The 14906-nt window shown below is 44.5% G+C and overlaps 1 protein-coding gene across 1 annotated transcript; it reads right to left on the bottom strand.

Moving 5' to 3' along the window:
- Positions 1–481: 481 nt before the first annotated feature.
- On the bottom strand, positions 482–13534 carry LOC118966722 (mucin-2-like). Its single transcript, XM_036989935.1, has 5 exons — positions 12669–13534; positions 12276–12400; positions 5888–11808; positions 689–918; positions 482–517 (listed from the first exon to the last, which is right to left on the bottom strand). Exons 1-5 carry the CDS (start codon positions 13452–13454, stop codon positions 482–484), a joined length of 7098 nt encoding a protein of 2365 aa, XP_036845830.1. The 5' UTR covers positions 13455–13534.
- Positions 13535–14906: the final 1372 nt, after the last annotated feature.

Here is a 14906-nt window from a genome sequence, read left to right on the forward strand (position 1 = left end):
GTTTGCTGTAACCTTGTCCTGTCCTGTCGGAATCTGCCGGTCTGTCTGAACCTACCTATGTTTGGTTATTAAAGAAGCTCTGTTAAGTTAATTCGCTTTTGGGTCCTCATTCACTCACCGTGACATTGTGACATCAGCTGATGTAAGAATGGCTTTATAAATACATTTGATTGATGGTCTCCATGTGTGTTTGTTTTGAACTATTATTTTAGGGTGAGGGACAAGATATCGACCACTCCTTATGTAGATGTTTCATAAGAACACTTTCCTCCCAATGTGTTTTCCAAACACCACCCCATGATGTAACAGTGGAGTTTCCAATGTGTCAGCCATAGGGAACCACTGTTTGAAGCTCACTGTATGCAGTAAAGAGGGTCAAATAATACATACAAATACTAGATGTGTAACACAGACACTGGGAGTTAGGAAGCAAGTACAAGGGGTGAATGTAATAACAAATAGAATAATACAAAACAAGAGTTTAGCATCTGGACATGAGGAAGATAACTAATACTGTCTGGGGACACAACCAAAGGGAATGACAGATAAAGGGGAGGTAATCAGAAGTGATGGAGTCCAGGTGAGTCTCATGAGATGGGGTGCGCCTTACGATGGTGGCAGGTGTCCATAATAATAAGTAAACTGCCGACAATGAGGAGAGGGGAAGGGGGAGTAGACGTGACAGTACCCCCTCCCTGAAGCGGGGCTCAAGAAGCAGGACGCCGACCAGAGGAACGGTCCCGAGTACCAGGAGCAGGCCGGTCACCTCTGATGAGGCACGGGAACCTGAAGAGCCAGCTGAAGCGCGGGACCAAGTCGAGCCGGCTGAGGCATGGGAAACAGTCGAATCGGCTGAGGCGCGGGAGCCTGACGGACTGTCTAAGGCATCCCCGGTAGCTTCGGCAGTGGCCCTTGGACCTGACATTACCAGCAAAAAATTATTACAAAAAAATGTAAAATCACTTTTGCTTCCATTTGTTGTGGCAGTATTCTGTAACGCAGACACTGGGAGACTGCAAGCAAGTACAGGGTGTAAAATAAATAATAAATGGAACAATATAAAACAAGAGTAGCATCTAGAAATAGAAACATAACTAATACTGCTTGGGGAACGAACCAAAGGGAATTACAGACATAAGGTAGGTAATCAAAGAAGTGATGGAGTCCAGGTGAGTCTCATGAGGTGCAGGTGCGCATAACGATGGTGGCAGGTGTGCGTAATAATAAGTAAACTGGCTACAAAGAGTGCTAGAGAGGGGGAGCAGGAGTAGAAGTGACAAGAAGTGCCATGCATTGCCCCCTGGTCGCATAACATTGGGGTTGAGTATGAGCAACACTGTTCAATCAAACTAGGCAGAAAGTCCAGTTCAAGATCTGACCCTTGTCCGCCTAAAATATCCAAATCTAACTGCTTGTAGCTCAGGACTTGAAGCAAGGATATGCATATTCTTGTTACTATTTCAAAGGAAACACTTTGAATGTAGGAGAATATAACACATTAGATCTGGTAGAAGATAATACAAACAAAAAAACATGTGTTTTCTATTTTTCTTGTTACATCATCTTAGCAATGCAATAGAAAGGCCAGACAGTGATGTATGATTCTAGGTGTAATTTAGATGTTGTCCACAAGATGAGGGCAGTGTGTGCAAAGTTTACTGATCCAGTAAAGAACTACATCACTACGCAATATGCTGTTTAATTTCTTCCAGGTGTTTGCCCAAATGTGCCAAATTGGTCAATTTATACATTTTATTTGTTATTCTTTTTTAACCCCTTTTTCTCCCCAATTTCGTAGTATCCAATTGTTTAGTGGCTACTATCTTTTCTCATCGCTACAACTCCTGTACGGGCTCGGGAGAGACGAAGGTTGAAAGTCATGCGTCCTCCAATACACAACCCAACCAAGCCGCACTGCTTCTTAACACAGCGCCGTCCAACCCGGAAGCCAGCCGCACCAATGTGTCGGAGGAAACACTGTGCATCTGGCAACCTTGGTTAGCGCACACTGCGCCCGGCCCGCCACAGGAGTTGCTGGTGCGCGATGAGACAAGGATTTCCCTACCGGCCAAACCCTCCTTAACCCGGACGACGCTAGGCCAATTGTGCGTCGCCCCACGGACCTCCCGGTCGCGTCCGATTACGACAGAGCCTCGGCGCGAACCCAGAATCTCTGGTGGCGCAGCTGGCGCTGCAGTACAGCGCCCTTAACCACTGCACCACCCGGGAGGCAATTTATACATTTTCAAGTAACTATAGCGAACATACAACAATGCTATGGTAATAAAATTGTTTAAGTTTACACACTCCCAGGAATGTCATACATGATGGGTCATTAGCTTCCTTACAGAAAAGACACTAACCTTCACACATCTAGAGGGCTGGGCGGGGTGTGTGTAGAGCCAGAGAAAGCAGTGGGGTCAAACTGCGGAACCCAGTTCCTACATTTGAATATAAAAATATATTTTTTTAACAAGACAATACTACATTTTTTATCTGGGACCCTTAGGATGACAAATCAGAGCAAGATTACTGAATGTAAGTACATTATTTACCTTCAGAGGTGAATGTATCAAACCAGTTGCAATGATAAAAGTGTTTTGTTGTTGTGCACTATCCTCAAACAATGGCATGGTCTTTTTCTGCTGTAATAGCTACTGTAAATTGAAAACAGCAGTCAGATTAACAAGAATGTAAGCTTTCTGCTCACATAAGACATGTCTATGTCCCGGAAAGTTGGCTGTTGTTTACAACGTCATTCTAGTAACATTATCACATACTGAGCAACAACTGTCGTAGTATTAGGGACACCAATCCCGTATAGCTTAAAGACTTTGTTCACCCTAAGATCAAAGTTTCTTAGTAAATAATCTATCTAAAATCAGCCTGAATCTATATTACACACTTGTAGTCTTTTAGTGTTTAGGCCTCAATCACAACTGAATGAGAAAGATTGGCACCATTACAATACAGCTAACATTGCAGCATTTCCCTTAAACTATCTCAACCCATCTTTGGCTGGGTTAAGACAATAGAGTATGGTTTTAGTTTGCAATTCAGTCACACTGTTTCCCTTTAACTATCTCACAACTTGCTGTGTTCTATTTTAATTTTACTAGGCAAGTCAGTTAAGAACAAATTCTTATTTTCAATGACAGCCTAGGAACAGTTAACAGTTAACTGCCTGTTCAGGGGCAGAACGGCAGATTTGTCAGCTCGGGGGGTTTGAACTTGCAACCTTCCGGTTACCTTCCGGTTACTAGTCCAACGCTCTAACCACTAGGCTACCCTGCTGCTCATTTAATTTATGTGAACTTGTTGGCAAGGAACTTTTGTTTGCATCCCTGCATCCATAATTGGGGAATTGACATAGTAAGACAGAGGAAGCTTGCTGTCCTTGCTGTGTTGTGAAACAACAACTCTAGTTTAACTTCTAGGGGTAGGGGGGGACTTTTCAAAACAGTTTTGAAAAGTCCTCTCCCTTCCCCTAGAAGTTAAACCAGAGTTTCCTCTGTCTTCCTCTGTCAATTCCCCAATTATGGATGCAGGGATGCAAACAAAAGTTTGTTGCCAACAAGTTCACCTAAATTAAATGAGCCAAGAAATGGGCCAATAAAAGGGCACTATAAAATGTGCAGTTTTGTGACACAGCACAATGCCACAGATGTCTCAAGTTTTGAAGGAGCGTGCAATTGGCATGTTGACTACAGGAATGTCCACCAGAGCTGTTGCCAGATAATTTTATATGAATTTCTCTACCATAATCCGTCTCCAAAGTTATTGGAATTTGGCAGTACGTCCAACTGGCCTCACAACCGCAGACTATGTGTAGACCTTACAGTGAAATACTTACTTACGAGCCCTTAACCAACAATGCAGTTTTAAGAAAATACCTAAAAAAAAGTAAGAGTAACAAATAATTAAAGAGCAGCAGTAAAAAACAATAGCGGGGCTATATACAGCGGGTTCCGGTACAGAGTCAATTTGCGGGGGCACCGGTGTCGAGGTAATTGAGGTAATATGTACATGTAGGTAGAGTTTTAAAGTGACTAAACTTAGATAATAGTAGAAAGTAGCAGCAGCATAGGGAGGGGGGGGTGTCAATGCAAATAGTCTGACTAGCCATTTGATTAGATGTTCAAGCTTGGGGGTAGAAGCTGTTTAGAAGCCTCTTGGACCTAGACTTGTTGCTCCGGTACCACTTGCCGTGCGCTAGCAGAGAGAACAGTCTATGACTAGGGTGGATGGAGTCTGACAATATTTTGGCCGTTTCTCTGACACCGCCTGGTATAGAGGTCCTGGTTGGCAAAAAGCTTGGCCCCAGTGATGTACTGGGCCGTATGCACTACCCTCTGTAGTGCCATGCGGTCGGAGGCCGAGCAGTTGCCATACCAGGCAGTGATGCAACCCGTCAGGATGGTCTCGATGTTGCAGCTGTAAAACCTTTTGAGGATCTGAGGATCCATGCCAAATCTTTTCAGTCTCCTGAGGGGGAATAGGTTTTGTCATACCCTCTTCATGACTTTCTTGGTGTCCTTGGGCCATGTTAGTTTGTTGGTGATGTGGAAGCCAAGGAACTTGAAGTTACCCTTACCCTTCAGGAAGTCCAGGATCATGTTGCAGAAGGAGGTATGCAAATTGGAATGGGTCCAGGGTTTCTGGGATAATGATGTTAATGTGAGCCATGACCAGACTTTCAAAGCATTTCATGGCTACAGACGTGAGTGCTACGGGTCGGTAGTCATTTAGGCAGGTTACCTTAGTGTTCTTGGAAACAGGAGCAATGGTGGTCTGCTTGAAACATGTTGGTATTACAGACTCAGACAGGGAGAGGTTGAAAATGTCAGTGAAGACACTTGCCAGTTGGTCAGCGCATGCTCGGAGTACACGTCCTGGTAATCCATCTGGCCCTGCGGCCTTGTGAATATTGACCTGTTTTAAGGTCAAGGTCCGGAACAACTGATGCTCTCATGCATGTTTCAGTGTTATTTGCCTCTAAGCGAGCATAGAAGTTATTTGATTGATTTCCTTATATGAACTGTAACTTATTATGTTGTAGTTATATTTTTGTTCAATATAAAGTGTTCAACCGTGAGTTTCTACCATGCTTTGGGGAAATAGGATGCGGGCAAAGGGGAGATTTATTTTGAATTCAGCCTAGTGCTGTTGGAATTCACCTGCTTCTACATATGGGAGAAATTATGAGAAATTATATATGTGATGCCATCTTATCAGGTGAAATACAGCACAGTATGTAAGAATAGCTGGAAACAGAAGTGCTCTTCAAATAGCATTTATTGCTCAGCACATTCAGGCATGATCAAATCACATTATCAACCATTCTCATTATCATCCCTATGCACACTATCATCCATTAATGAGAAGTAAATAGATACAGCAAAATACAGCTTTTGATTTGTTACATTCAATATTACAGTACATCTCTCTTGCAGGAGTTCATTAATTGTGCCTCATAATCAGGGGCGGGGGGGGGGGGGGGGGGGGGGGGCGACATGTCCCGTCCCCATCCCCAGTGAAAGTTGCGGCCCTGGTGATAATTGATAACCATGATACTTTACATGTTAAGTGTCAGTTAGTATTTTAAGGCGGAGCAGTTCTCATATTGCTTTATAGGCTTGCACTAACCATGCACCTCCTGTAAAGCTGTTCTAGTCTATTTAAAATTGCACCTGTTCTGTTATCTTCTCATCAACTGTCTGATCTTTCAAACCCACGGCTGATACATCCTGTTCTTTCACTGGTGATATCTTTGTAATAGATATCTCAACATGTTCAGGTTTTAACTCAGAGGCCTTGGTCTTCACGCTAACTGTATTTGTGGGTCCATCTTTGGGATCTGTAACCTTCTCAGGCTCTTTGTCCATACTTTCCTCTGGTTTCTCTTGAATTGTGTTGCTTTCTGGTGCCCCCCTGTGTGAGTCCTTGCTCTCTGCAACTGCAGGCATCTGTTCCTCTGGTGGTGTGATTGTCTTAGCTTTGTCACCACTGCCCATCATTTCACTCTCTTCTGTAGGGGTGGTCGTTGTTTCTGGGGTGAGGGTTGAGTCTGGTTTAGGGGTGGTTGTTGATTCTGGGGTGAGGGTTGAGTATGGTTTAGGGGTGGTCGTTAATTCTGGGGTGAGAGTTGAGTCTGGTTTAGGGGATATTTCCTCTTTAGGGGTGATGGTTGGGTCTGGTTTTGGGAAAGTTTCTACTTTAGGGGTGACTGCTGGTTCTGGTTTTGGGGAAGTTTCTTCTTTAGGGGTGACTGCTGGTTCTAGTTTTGGGGAACTTTCTTCTATATGTGTGACTGCTATTACTGTTTTTGGGGAAGTTTCTACTTTAGCGGTGACTGCTAGAGATGATTTTGTGGAAGTTTCTTCTTTAGCGGTGACTGCTGGTTCTGGCTTTGGGGAAGTTTCTTCTCTGGTTGTGACTGCTAGTTCTGGTTTTGGGGAAGTTTCTACTTTAGTGGTGACTGCTCGTTCTGGTTTAGGAGATGTCTCCTCTTTAGGGGCAACAGTGGGGAACGGTTTTGGGGATGTTTCTTCTTTAGTGGTGACAGTGGGATGCGGTTTAGGGGATGTCTCCTCTTTAGGGGCAATAGTGTGGAACGGTTTAGGGGATGTTTCTTCTTTAGTGGTGACAGTGGGATATGGTTTAGGGGATGTCTCCTCTTTAGGGGTGACTGTTGGTTCCTGTTGCGGGGATGTTTCTTCTTTAGCGGTGACAGTGGGGTACGGTTTAGGGGATGTCTCCTCTTTAGGAGTGACAGTTGTTTCTGGTTTTGGGGAAGATTCTTCTTTAGGGGTGACTGCTAGTTCTGGTTTTGGGGAAATTTCATCTTTAGGTGTGACTGCTAGTACTGGTTTTGGGGAAGTTTCTACTTTAGCTGTGACTGCAGGTTCTGGTTTTGGGGAAGTTTCTACTTTAGGGGTGACTGCTAGATCTGGTTTTGGGGAAGTTTCTTCTTTAGGGGTGATGGTTGAATCTGGTTTTGGGGAAGCTTCTTCTTTAGGGGTGACTGCTGGTTCTGGTTTAATGGAAGTTTCTTCTTTAGGGTTGACAGTGGGGTCCGGTTTAGGGAATGTGTCATCTTTAGGGGCGACTGCTGGTTCTGGTATTTGGGACGTTTCTTTTTTAGGGGTGATGGTTGGTTCTGGATTTGGGGATGTTTCTTCTTTAAAGGTGATGGTTGAGTCTGCTTTTGGGGAAGTTTGTTCTTTAATGGTGACTGCTAGAGATGATTTTGTGGAAGTTTCTTCTTTAGCGGTGACTGCTGGTTCTGGCTTTGGGGAAGTTTCTTCTCTGGTTGTGACTGCTAGTTCTGGTTTTGGGGAAGTTTCTACTTTAGTGGTGACTGCTCGTTCTGGTTTAGGGGATGTCTCCTCTTTAGGGGCAATAGTGGGGAACGGTTTAGGGGATGTTTCTTCTTTAGTGGTGACAGTGGGATATGGTTTAGGGGATGTCTCCTCTTTAGGGGTGACTGTTGGTTCCTGTTGCGGGGATGTTTCTTCTTTAGTGGATACAGTGGGGTACGGTTTAGGGGAAGTCTCCTCTTTAGGAGTGACAGTTGGCTCTGGTTGCGGGGTTGTTTCTTCTTTAGGAGTGACAGTGTGCTCTGGTTTTAGGGAAATTTCTACATTAGTGGTGACTGCTGGCTTTGGAGAAGTTTCTACTTTAGCGGTGACTGCTGGTTCTGGTTTTGGGGAAGTTTCTACTTTAGGGGTGACTGCTGGTTCTGGTTTTGGGGAAGTTTCTTCTTTAGGAGTGACAGTGGGGTCTGGGTTAGTGAATGTTTCATTTTTAGGGGTGACTGCTGGTTCTGGTTTTGGGGAAATTTCATCTTTAGGTGTGACTGCTAGTACTGGTTTTGGGGAAGTTTCTACTTTAGCCGTGACTGCTAGTTCGGGTTTTGGTGAAGTTTCTACTTTAGGGGTGACTGCTAGATCTGGTTTTGGGGAAGTTTCTTCTTTAGGGGTGATGGTTAAATCTGATTTTGGGGAAGCTTCTTCTTTAGGGGTGACTGCTGGTTCTGGTTTAATGGAAGTTTCTTCTTTAGGGTTGATAGTGGGGTACGGTTTAGGGGGTGTCTCCTCTTTAGGAGTGACAGTTGGCCCTGGTTGAGAGGTTGTTTCTTCTTTAGGAGTGACACTGGGCTCAGGGTTAAGGAATGTTATATTTTTAGGGGTGACTGCTAGTTCTGGTTTTGGGGAATTTTCTTCTTTAGGGGTGATTGTTGGTTCTGGATTTGGGGAAATTTCTTCTTTAAAGGTGATGGTTGAGTCTGCTTTTGGGGAAGTTTGTTCTTTAGTGGTGACTGCTAGATCTGGTTTTGGGGAAGTTTCTAATTTAGCGGTGACTGATAGTTCTGGTTTAGGGAATGTCTCCTCTTTAGGTGCGACTGTCGGGAATGGTTTTGGGGATGTCTCCTCTTTAGGGGTGACAGTTGGCTCTGGATGCGGGGTTGTTTCTTCTTTAGGAGTGACAGTGGGGTCCGGTTTAGGGAATGTGTCATCTTTAGGGGCGACTGCTGGTTCTGGTTTTGGGGACGTTTCTTTTTTAGGGGTGATGGTTGAGCTTTGTTTTGGGGACGTTTCTACTTTAGGGGTAACTGCTAGTTCTGGTTTGGGTGAAGTTTCTACTTTTGGGATGACTCCTGGTTCTGGTTTTTGGGACGTTTCTTCTTTAGGGGTGACTGCTGGTTCTGGCTCTGGGGAAGTTTGTTCTTTAGGGGTGACTGCTAGATCTGGTTTTGGGGAAGTTTCTAATTTAGCGGTGGCTGATAGTTCTGGTTTAGGGAATGTCTCCTCTTTAGTGGCGACTGTCAGGAATGGTTTTGGGGGTGTTTCCTCTTTAGGGGTGACAGTGGGGTATGGTTTAGGAGATGTCTCCTCTTTAGGGGTGACAGTTGGCTCTGGATGCGGTGTTGTTTCTTCTTTAGGAGTGACAGTGGGGTCCAGTTTAGGGGATGTGTCATCTTTAGGGGTGACTGCTGATTCTGGTTTTGGGGACGTTTCTTCTTTAGGGGTGATGGTTGAGATTGGTTTTGGGGAAGTATCTACCTTTGGGATGACTCCTGGTTCTGGTTTTTGGGACGTTTCTTCTTTAGTGGTGAATGCTAGTTCTGGTTTTGGGGAAGTTTCTAATTTAGCCGTGACTGCTAGTTCTGGTTTTGGGGACGTTTCTTCTTTAGTGGTGACTGCTATTTCTGGTTTTGGGGAAGTTTCTTCTTTAGTGGTGACTGCTAGTTCTGGTTTTGGGGAATTTTCTTCTTTAGGGGTGATTGTTGGTTCTGGATTTGGGGAAATTTCTTCTTTAAAGGTGATGGTTGAGTCTGCTTTTGGGGAAGTTTGTTCTTTAGTGGTGACTGCTAGATCTGGTTTTGGGGAAGTTTCTAATTTAGCGGTGACTGATAGTTCTGGTTTAGGGAATGTCTCCTCTTTAGGTGCGACTGTCGGGAATGGTTTTGGGGATGTCTCCTCTTTAGGGGTGACAGTTGGCTCTGGATGCGGGGTTGTTTCTTCTTTAGGAGTGACAGTGGGGTCCGGTTTAGGGAATGTGTCATCTTTAGGGGCGACTGCTGGTTCTGGTTTTGGGGACGTTTCTTTTTTAGGGGTGATGGTTGAGCTTTGTTTTGGGGACGTTTCTACTTTAGGGGTAACTGCTAGTTCTGGTTTGGGTGAAGTTTCTACTTTTGGGATGACTCCTGGTTCTGGTTTTTGGGACGTTTCTTCTTTAGGGGTGACTGCTGGTTCTGGCTCTGGGGAAGTTTGTTCTTTAGGGGTGACTGCTAGATCTGGTTTTGGGGAAGTTTCTAATTTAGCGGTGGCTGATAGTTCTGGTTTAGGGAATGTCTCCTCTTTAGTGGCGACTGTCAGGAATGGTTTTGGGGGTGTTTCCTCTTTAGGGGTGACAGTGGGGTATGGTTTAGGAGATGTCTCCTCTTTAGGGGTGACAGTTGGCTCTGGATGCGGTGTTGTTTCTTCTTTAGGAGTGACAGTGGGGTCCAGTTTAGGGGATGTGTCATCTTTAGGGGTGACTGCTGATTCTGGTTTTGGGGACGTTTCTTCTTTAGGGGTGATGGTTGAGATTGGTTTTGGGGAAGTATCTACCTTTGGGATGACTCCTGGTTCTGGTTTTTGGGACGTTTCTTCTTTAGTGGTGAATGCTAGTTCTGGTTTTGGGGAAGTTTCTAATTTAGCCGTGACTGCTAGTTCTGGTTTTGGGGACGTTTCTTCTTTAGTGGTGACTGCTATTTCTGGTTTTGGGGAAGTTTCTTCTTTAGTGGTGACTGCTAGTTCTGGTTTTGGGGACGTTTCTTCTTTTGCAGTGACTGCTGGTTCTGGTTTAATGGAAGTTTCTTCTTTAGGGGTGACAGTTGGGTCGGGTTTGGGGGATGTCTCAGATTCTTTCCTTTTTTCCTCACCCATTGAGACATCTTTTGTGACCTTTTCACTGCCAACAATTTTTACACTATCATCCTTGCTGCTCACTTTTTGCTCTGTCGGACCCACCTCCTTTTTAGGAATCTTTTGCACAAGGTCTTCCTTACACTCACTTGTTGTGCTGAGAATTCTGTCTGGCATTTTACCTCCTACTGTTCTCTCATCTTGTGTCGTTTTTACACCAGAATCATCAGGTGACTTCACCTGCTCCACTGTCTCCTTGGTTGAACTGGTGTTGAGCTCTGCAGTGTTATCAGGGGATTCCATGTCCTTCTCTGTGGGCTCAGGGAGATCCTCTTCTTGTGTTGTCACAGCACTCTCTGCCTCTTGAGGTTGGTCTGACTCTCTGTGCTCCTTCTGATCAGGTTTCTGCTCCAGTGTTGGGGCACTCTGGTCTGTCAGATCTACCTTTTTCCCCTCTTTGATGGGACTTTCTTTTGGGCTATCTTGTTGTTGCTCTGTTGGGGCACTCTCCTCTTTCAGATCTACCTCTTTTTTCTCTTGTAAAGGGCTTTCTATTTTTCTCTCCTCTGACACCTTTTTGGGTTCTTTGGAGATGTCCTCTGTGGGGACCTGTGGTTCACCCTTTATTGAACCTGTTTTGCTATCCTCTGACTCTGACGTTTTGGGTTCTGTTGAGATGTCACCATTCATGGGAACCTCTAGTTGGGATTTGCCTTGTTTTGGGGTGTCATCTTTTTCTAATGTCTCGTTTATCTCGCTGTCTAGCTTCTCTGTTGTGTCCAGTTTTTCCTTCTCTCCCTCACTGGTGGCCTCAGCTGATTTGACTTCACTTTGTGTATTTTCACCTCTGTCAATGTCCTCTGTCTTTTTGATTGCATCTGGCTCACCCCCCTTTTCCTCCTCTCTTTCATCATCTCCCTCCTCTCCATTTTCTCCCTCACTAGGGCTAACTCCATCTCCATTTACCTCGACCTCTGCTGATGTGACCATCTGCTGTCTCTTAGACTCTTCCTCCTGTTCACCCTCTTCCTCCGGGGCGTCCACTTCAACATCCACTTTACCTCTAGCTTTCTCTTTATGCTCATCCACCTGTTCCCCACTTCTCCTCTCAGCTTTGTCACTCTCTTCTCCCTGCTTCTGTCTCAACTTGTCTCCCTCTCCCCCGACCGTCTCCTCGGAGCCTTTCTCCTCAATCTCGGACATCTCCATGTCTCTGGTGGTCTCAGAGATGATCTCCTCAACAAACTTGTACTGGGGTTCAGACCTGCGTGTGGGCCCTCCCTGCCGGGCCAGGCAAGGCAGGGTGTAGACGGGGGACTGGCGGTAGATGCAGGGCATGGAGATGTGGGTGTCAGAGATGGTGTACAGATGGGACTCCTCACCCTCCAGGAGTTTCCTATAGGGAGGCAGAGAGACGTGTTATTACCGTCATGACTATAATATGGATATGTCCCAATGTGTTAGCCTCGTAAATGCCAGACTGATCAATTCTGCACACATCCATGTCAGCTTGTGAGAACAGTGTGTGTGGATATGTCTGAATATCCATATCATGATTAAAGTGTCATTCTGTGTTGTGAAATGGTCTATGTTCATTTGATGTTAAATATGAAATCAAACTATTTCAATTAAATGTCTATTGTTTCATTTGATTAGTCTTTATTTATTATTCACTATTGACTGTGTTTTGTAGTAATCTCTCACCATCGCTATGACACTATTGCACAGTTTTGCTGTAACACAGCACTGAGTTGAATCAGATGTGTTAGCGCTGGGCTAGAATAAAATGTCCACACCCCGGTTATCCTCAGAAAAAGATCCAGGAACACACTAAAAATATACGGTAGAGTTGATGTCTCTTACCTGTAAGAGAGAATCTCCACATCCAAAGCCATTTTGACATTCAGCAGGTCCTGGTTCTCTCTCAGGTAGCCAGACATGTCTAGTTTAGCATTGGTCAGCTCATTCTCCAGCTGCCTGATAGTGTCCTGGACAGAAAAGTACACAATAAGAGTCAATAATAGGGTCAACCAGCCACTTTGTCTGGTATGAAAACCAGGATATATTTAGGGGGGGAAATATTGTTCTACCCATATGGTCCAATATGAGAAAATTATATTCCAATAATGATACAGTTCACATGGGGCCTATATTTGTGGCCTACACCTAGTACATAGCCCTGAATACAAATATGAATCATCAAAATGTGTATGTTTACTTACATTTGTTAGAGGTACAAAATAAACCACAGTCTACCTGGTAATGAATCAATTCTGCATAGTGACGCTCCTCCAGCTCTTGTAGTTGTTTTTCCAGGGCCTCTCTCATTCCTTTACCACAGTCCAGTTCAATTGTCTTCCCCTGCAGGTGCCTTCTATTCTCCTGGATCTCCTGTTGGGTTGCCTTCAACGCCTCCCTGTTACTTTCTGCCGCTTTGGTTAACTTTGCGAACTGGACACGGAAGCCCTCCTCGGCCTGCTGAATGTCGGAAGTGGCGTGACCTTCTAACTGCACACGGATGTCCCGGAGAGCCTCTGTGATGTCAGGTTTGCCAAAGTTGTATGCCTTGACCGTTACTTGAGCCTCTTGGATCTGGGCCACCATTTCTGATATCTCGTCCTCATGGTTGTTCTTCAGGAAGTGGATCTCGTCCACCAAAGACTGCGCTTTGTTGTCCAACTGAAGTTTGGCAAGGTATGCATCGTTGGCGTCCTTTTTCAGCACAAGGATACCGTTCTCTGCGTTCGAGCGGTCACGTGCCTCCTGCTCATACTTGTCTCTCAAGATGAGGAAATCTTCCTCCAGGTTCTGATGCTCTATCTCGATCTGACGCTTCTGAAGGGAGATGTCATGAACTAGGTTCCTCAGGTCCATAAGCTCCGGCTCGTGCTCCTGGGCCAGAGACGCAGGGGACTGTGCCTTTAGTTTGATTTCCTCGATTTCCCTCTCAAACAATTCATTTTCATGCTCCAAATGACGCACCTTCTCTATGAATCCGGCGAAACGGTCGTTCAGCCCATGGAGCAGTTCTTTCTCATTCATTTTTGTCAAAACCTCGGTAAATGGGTTTGATAAATCGAAAAGGCTCTCCGATGATCTCGGAACGGATCCGAATTCGCTCTTCAGCGTCGTCGCATATCCTCTGTTCGTGTATGTGGTAGTCGACTCAAAGCCAACGGTCCTGGATGCAGAGGGGGATCCGGTCAGTTTGGGTTGATAGCAGCAATACTCAGCTTGAGCTCCCCTATGCGGAGAACCCGAATGATAGTCCATTCTGTGGCTCATATTGCCTCAGTAAACTATACAGTGTCAGTTTGCAGGCTAAGCAGCGCGGCTCCTACCTTTTTATACCCCCTCTGTCTGCTCGCACTGCAGAATGGAACTGTCTATAGTGCTGAAAATGTATAGCATCAGCTGTAGGCTTGACTGTCTGCCAACGCTTGCGCCCTCACCTGTGTTCTCTCTCTCTCCGTCTCTCTTTCTCCCTCATCGTTTTGTCTCAGACAGCATTGACGGATAGGAGATCATTTCACTTCAAAACGTCGGCAGTCTACAATGACACCTCAAAATTAAAAGTCATATGTCTTCAATAAATTGTCAGGTGTTCAGACTATTGTTTTATCCAAGGGGCTATATATCTTTCTTTGTTTGGTTGATTTTTTAAATATTATAGAAAGGGGTTGCAGAATCTGGATTGGCTGAATGTGTCTGCCTTGTAATATAACTGTATATTACTGTATATAAGAGACAGTAATGCAAGTGTAAAATAGTCATGTAAGAATGACCCTAAGCCAAGACATAACTGCTTCCATTTCTCAGTCAAGCAGCACTTTTCAAGGGCATTTCAAACACTTTTCAACCTCATATTCATCATCTCCAGCACCAAACCAGTGAAAATTAGGTTGGAAATGGGTGGAGTTGCCCTTTAATCTTGAACCTTTTTACAAATGTCTACATGAGGAAAATGCATGGGTCTGCTTGGCATGGCGGAGACAGACTGGCTGAAAGGGGTTGGCCTGGATGTGTTCCAGTGATACAGCTTTCATTTACACCTCACAGTATACGGTAGGTTGCTCATAGAAATCAATGATGGATTTCAGTGAATAATGTGAATATGATATCGCATGATATTTACACTCTTAATCAGACATGAAAATCTCTATAGAGAGAGATTAGTAAATAGAAAATGTGACTAAACAATGTCTCTGCAAACATATTTTTTATTGTAAAATAGTGTATCATCACTAAAATAAACACTACATTAACTCATGTCACTTGATAGATGTATGTTAGAAAAGGATACACAGTGATTCACATATTTTAACACATTTTATATTCAACATTTTTATAATTTCGAGGTATTGTAATATGTAACACCTAACTGTCCTCACCCCACCCCCTATACAAACATAAGTGTTGAGAAAGTGCTTTTAGATCAGGTGAAAGTCACTCAGTAGATACACTGACTGTACAAAACATTAGGAACACCTTCCT

This window comes from Oncorhynchus mykiss, chromosome 1, assembly GCF_013265735.2.
Source record: "Oncorhynchus mykiss isolate Arlee chromosome 1, USDA_OmykA_1.1, whole genome shotgun sequence".
Classification (NCBI taxonomy): domain Eukaryota; kingdom Metazoa; phylum Chordata; class Actinopteri; order Salmoniformes; family Salmonidae; genus Oncorhynchus; species Oncorhynchus mykiss.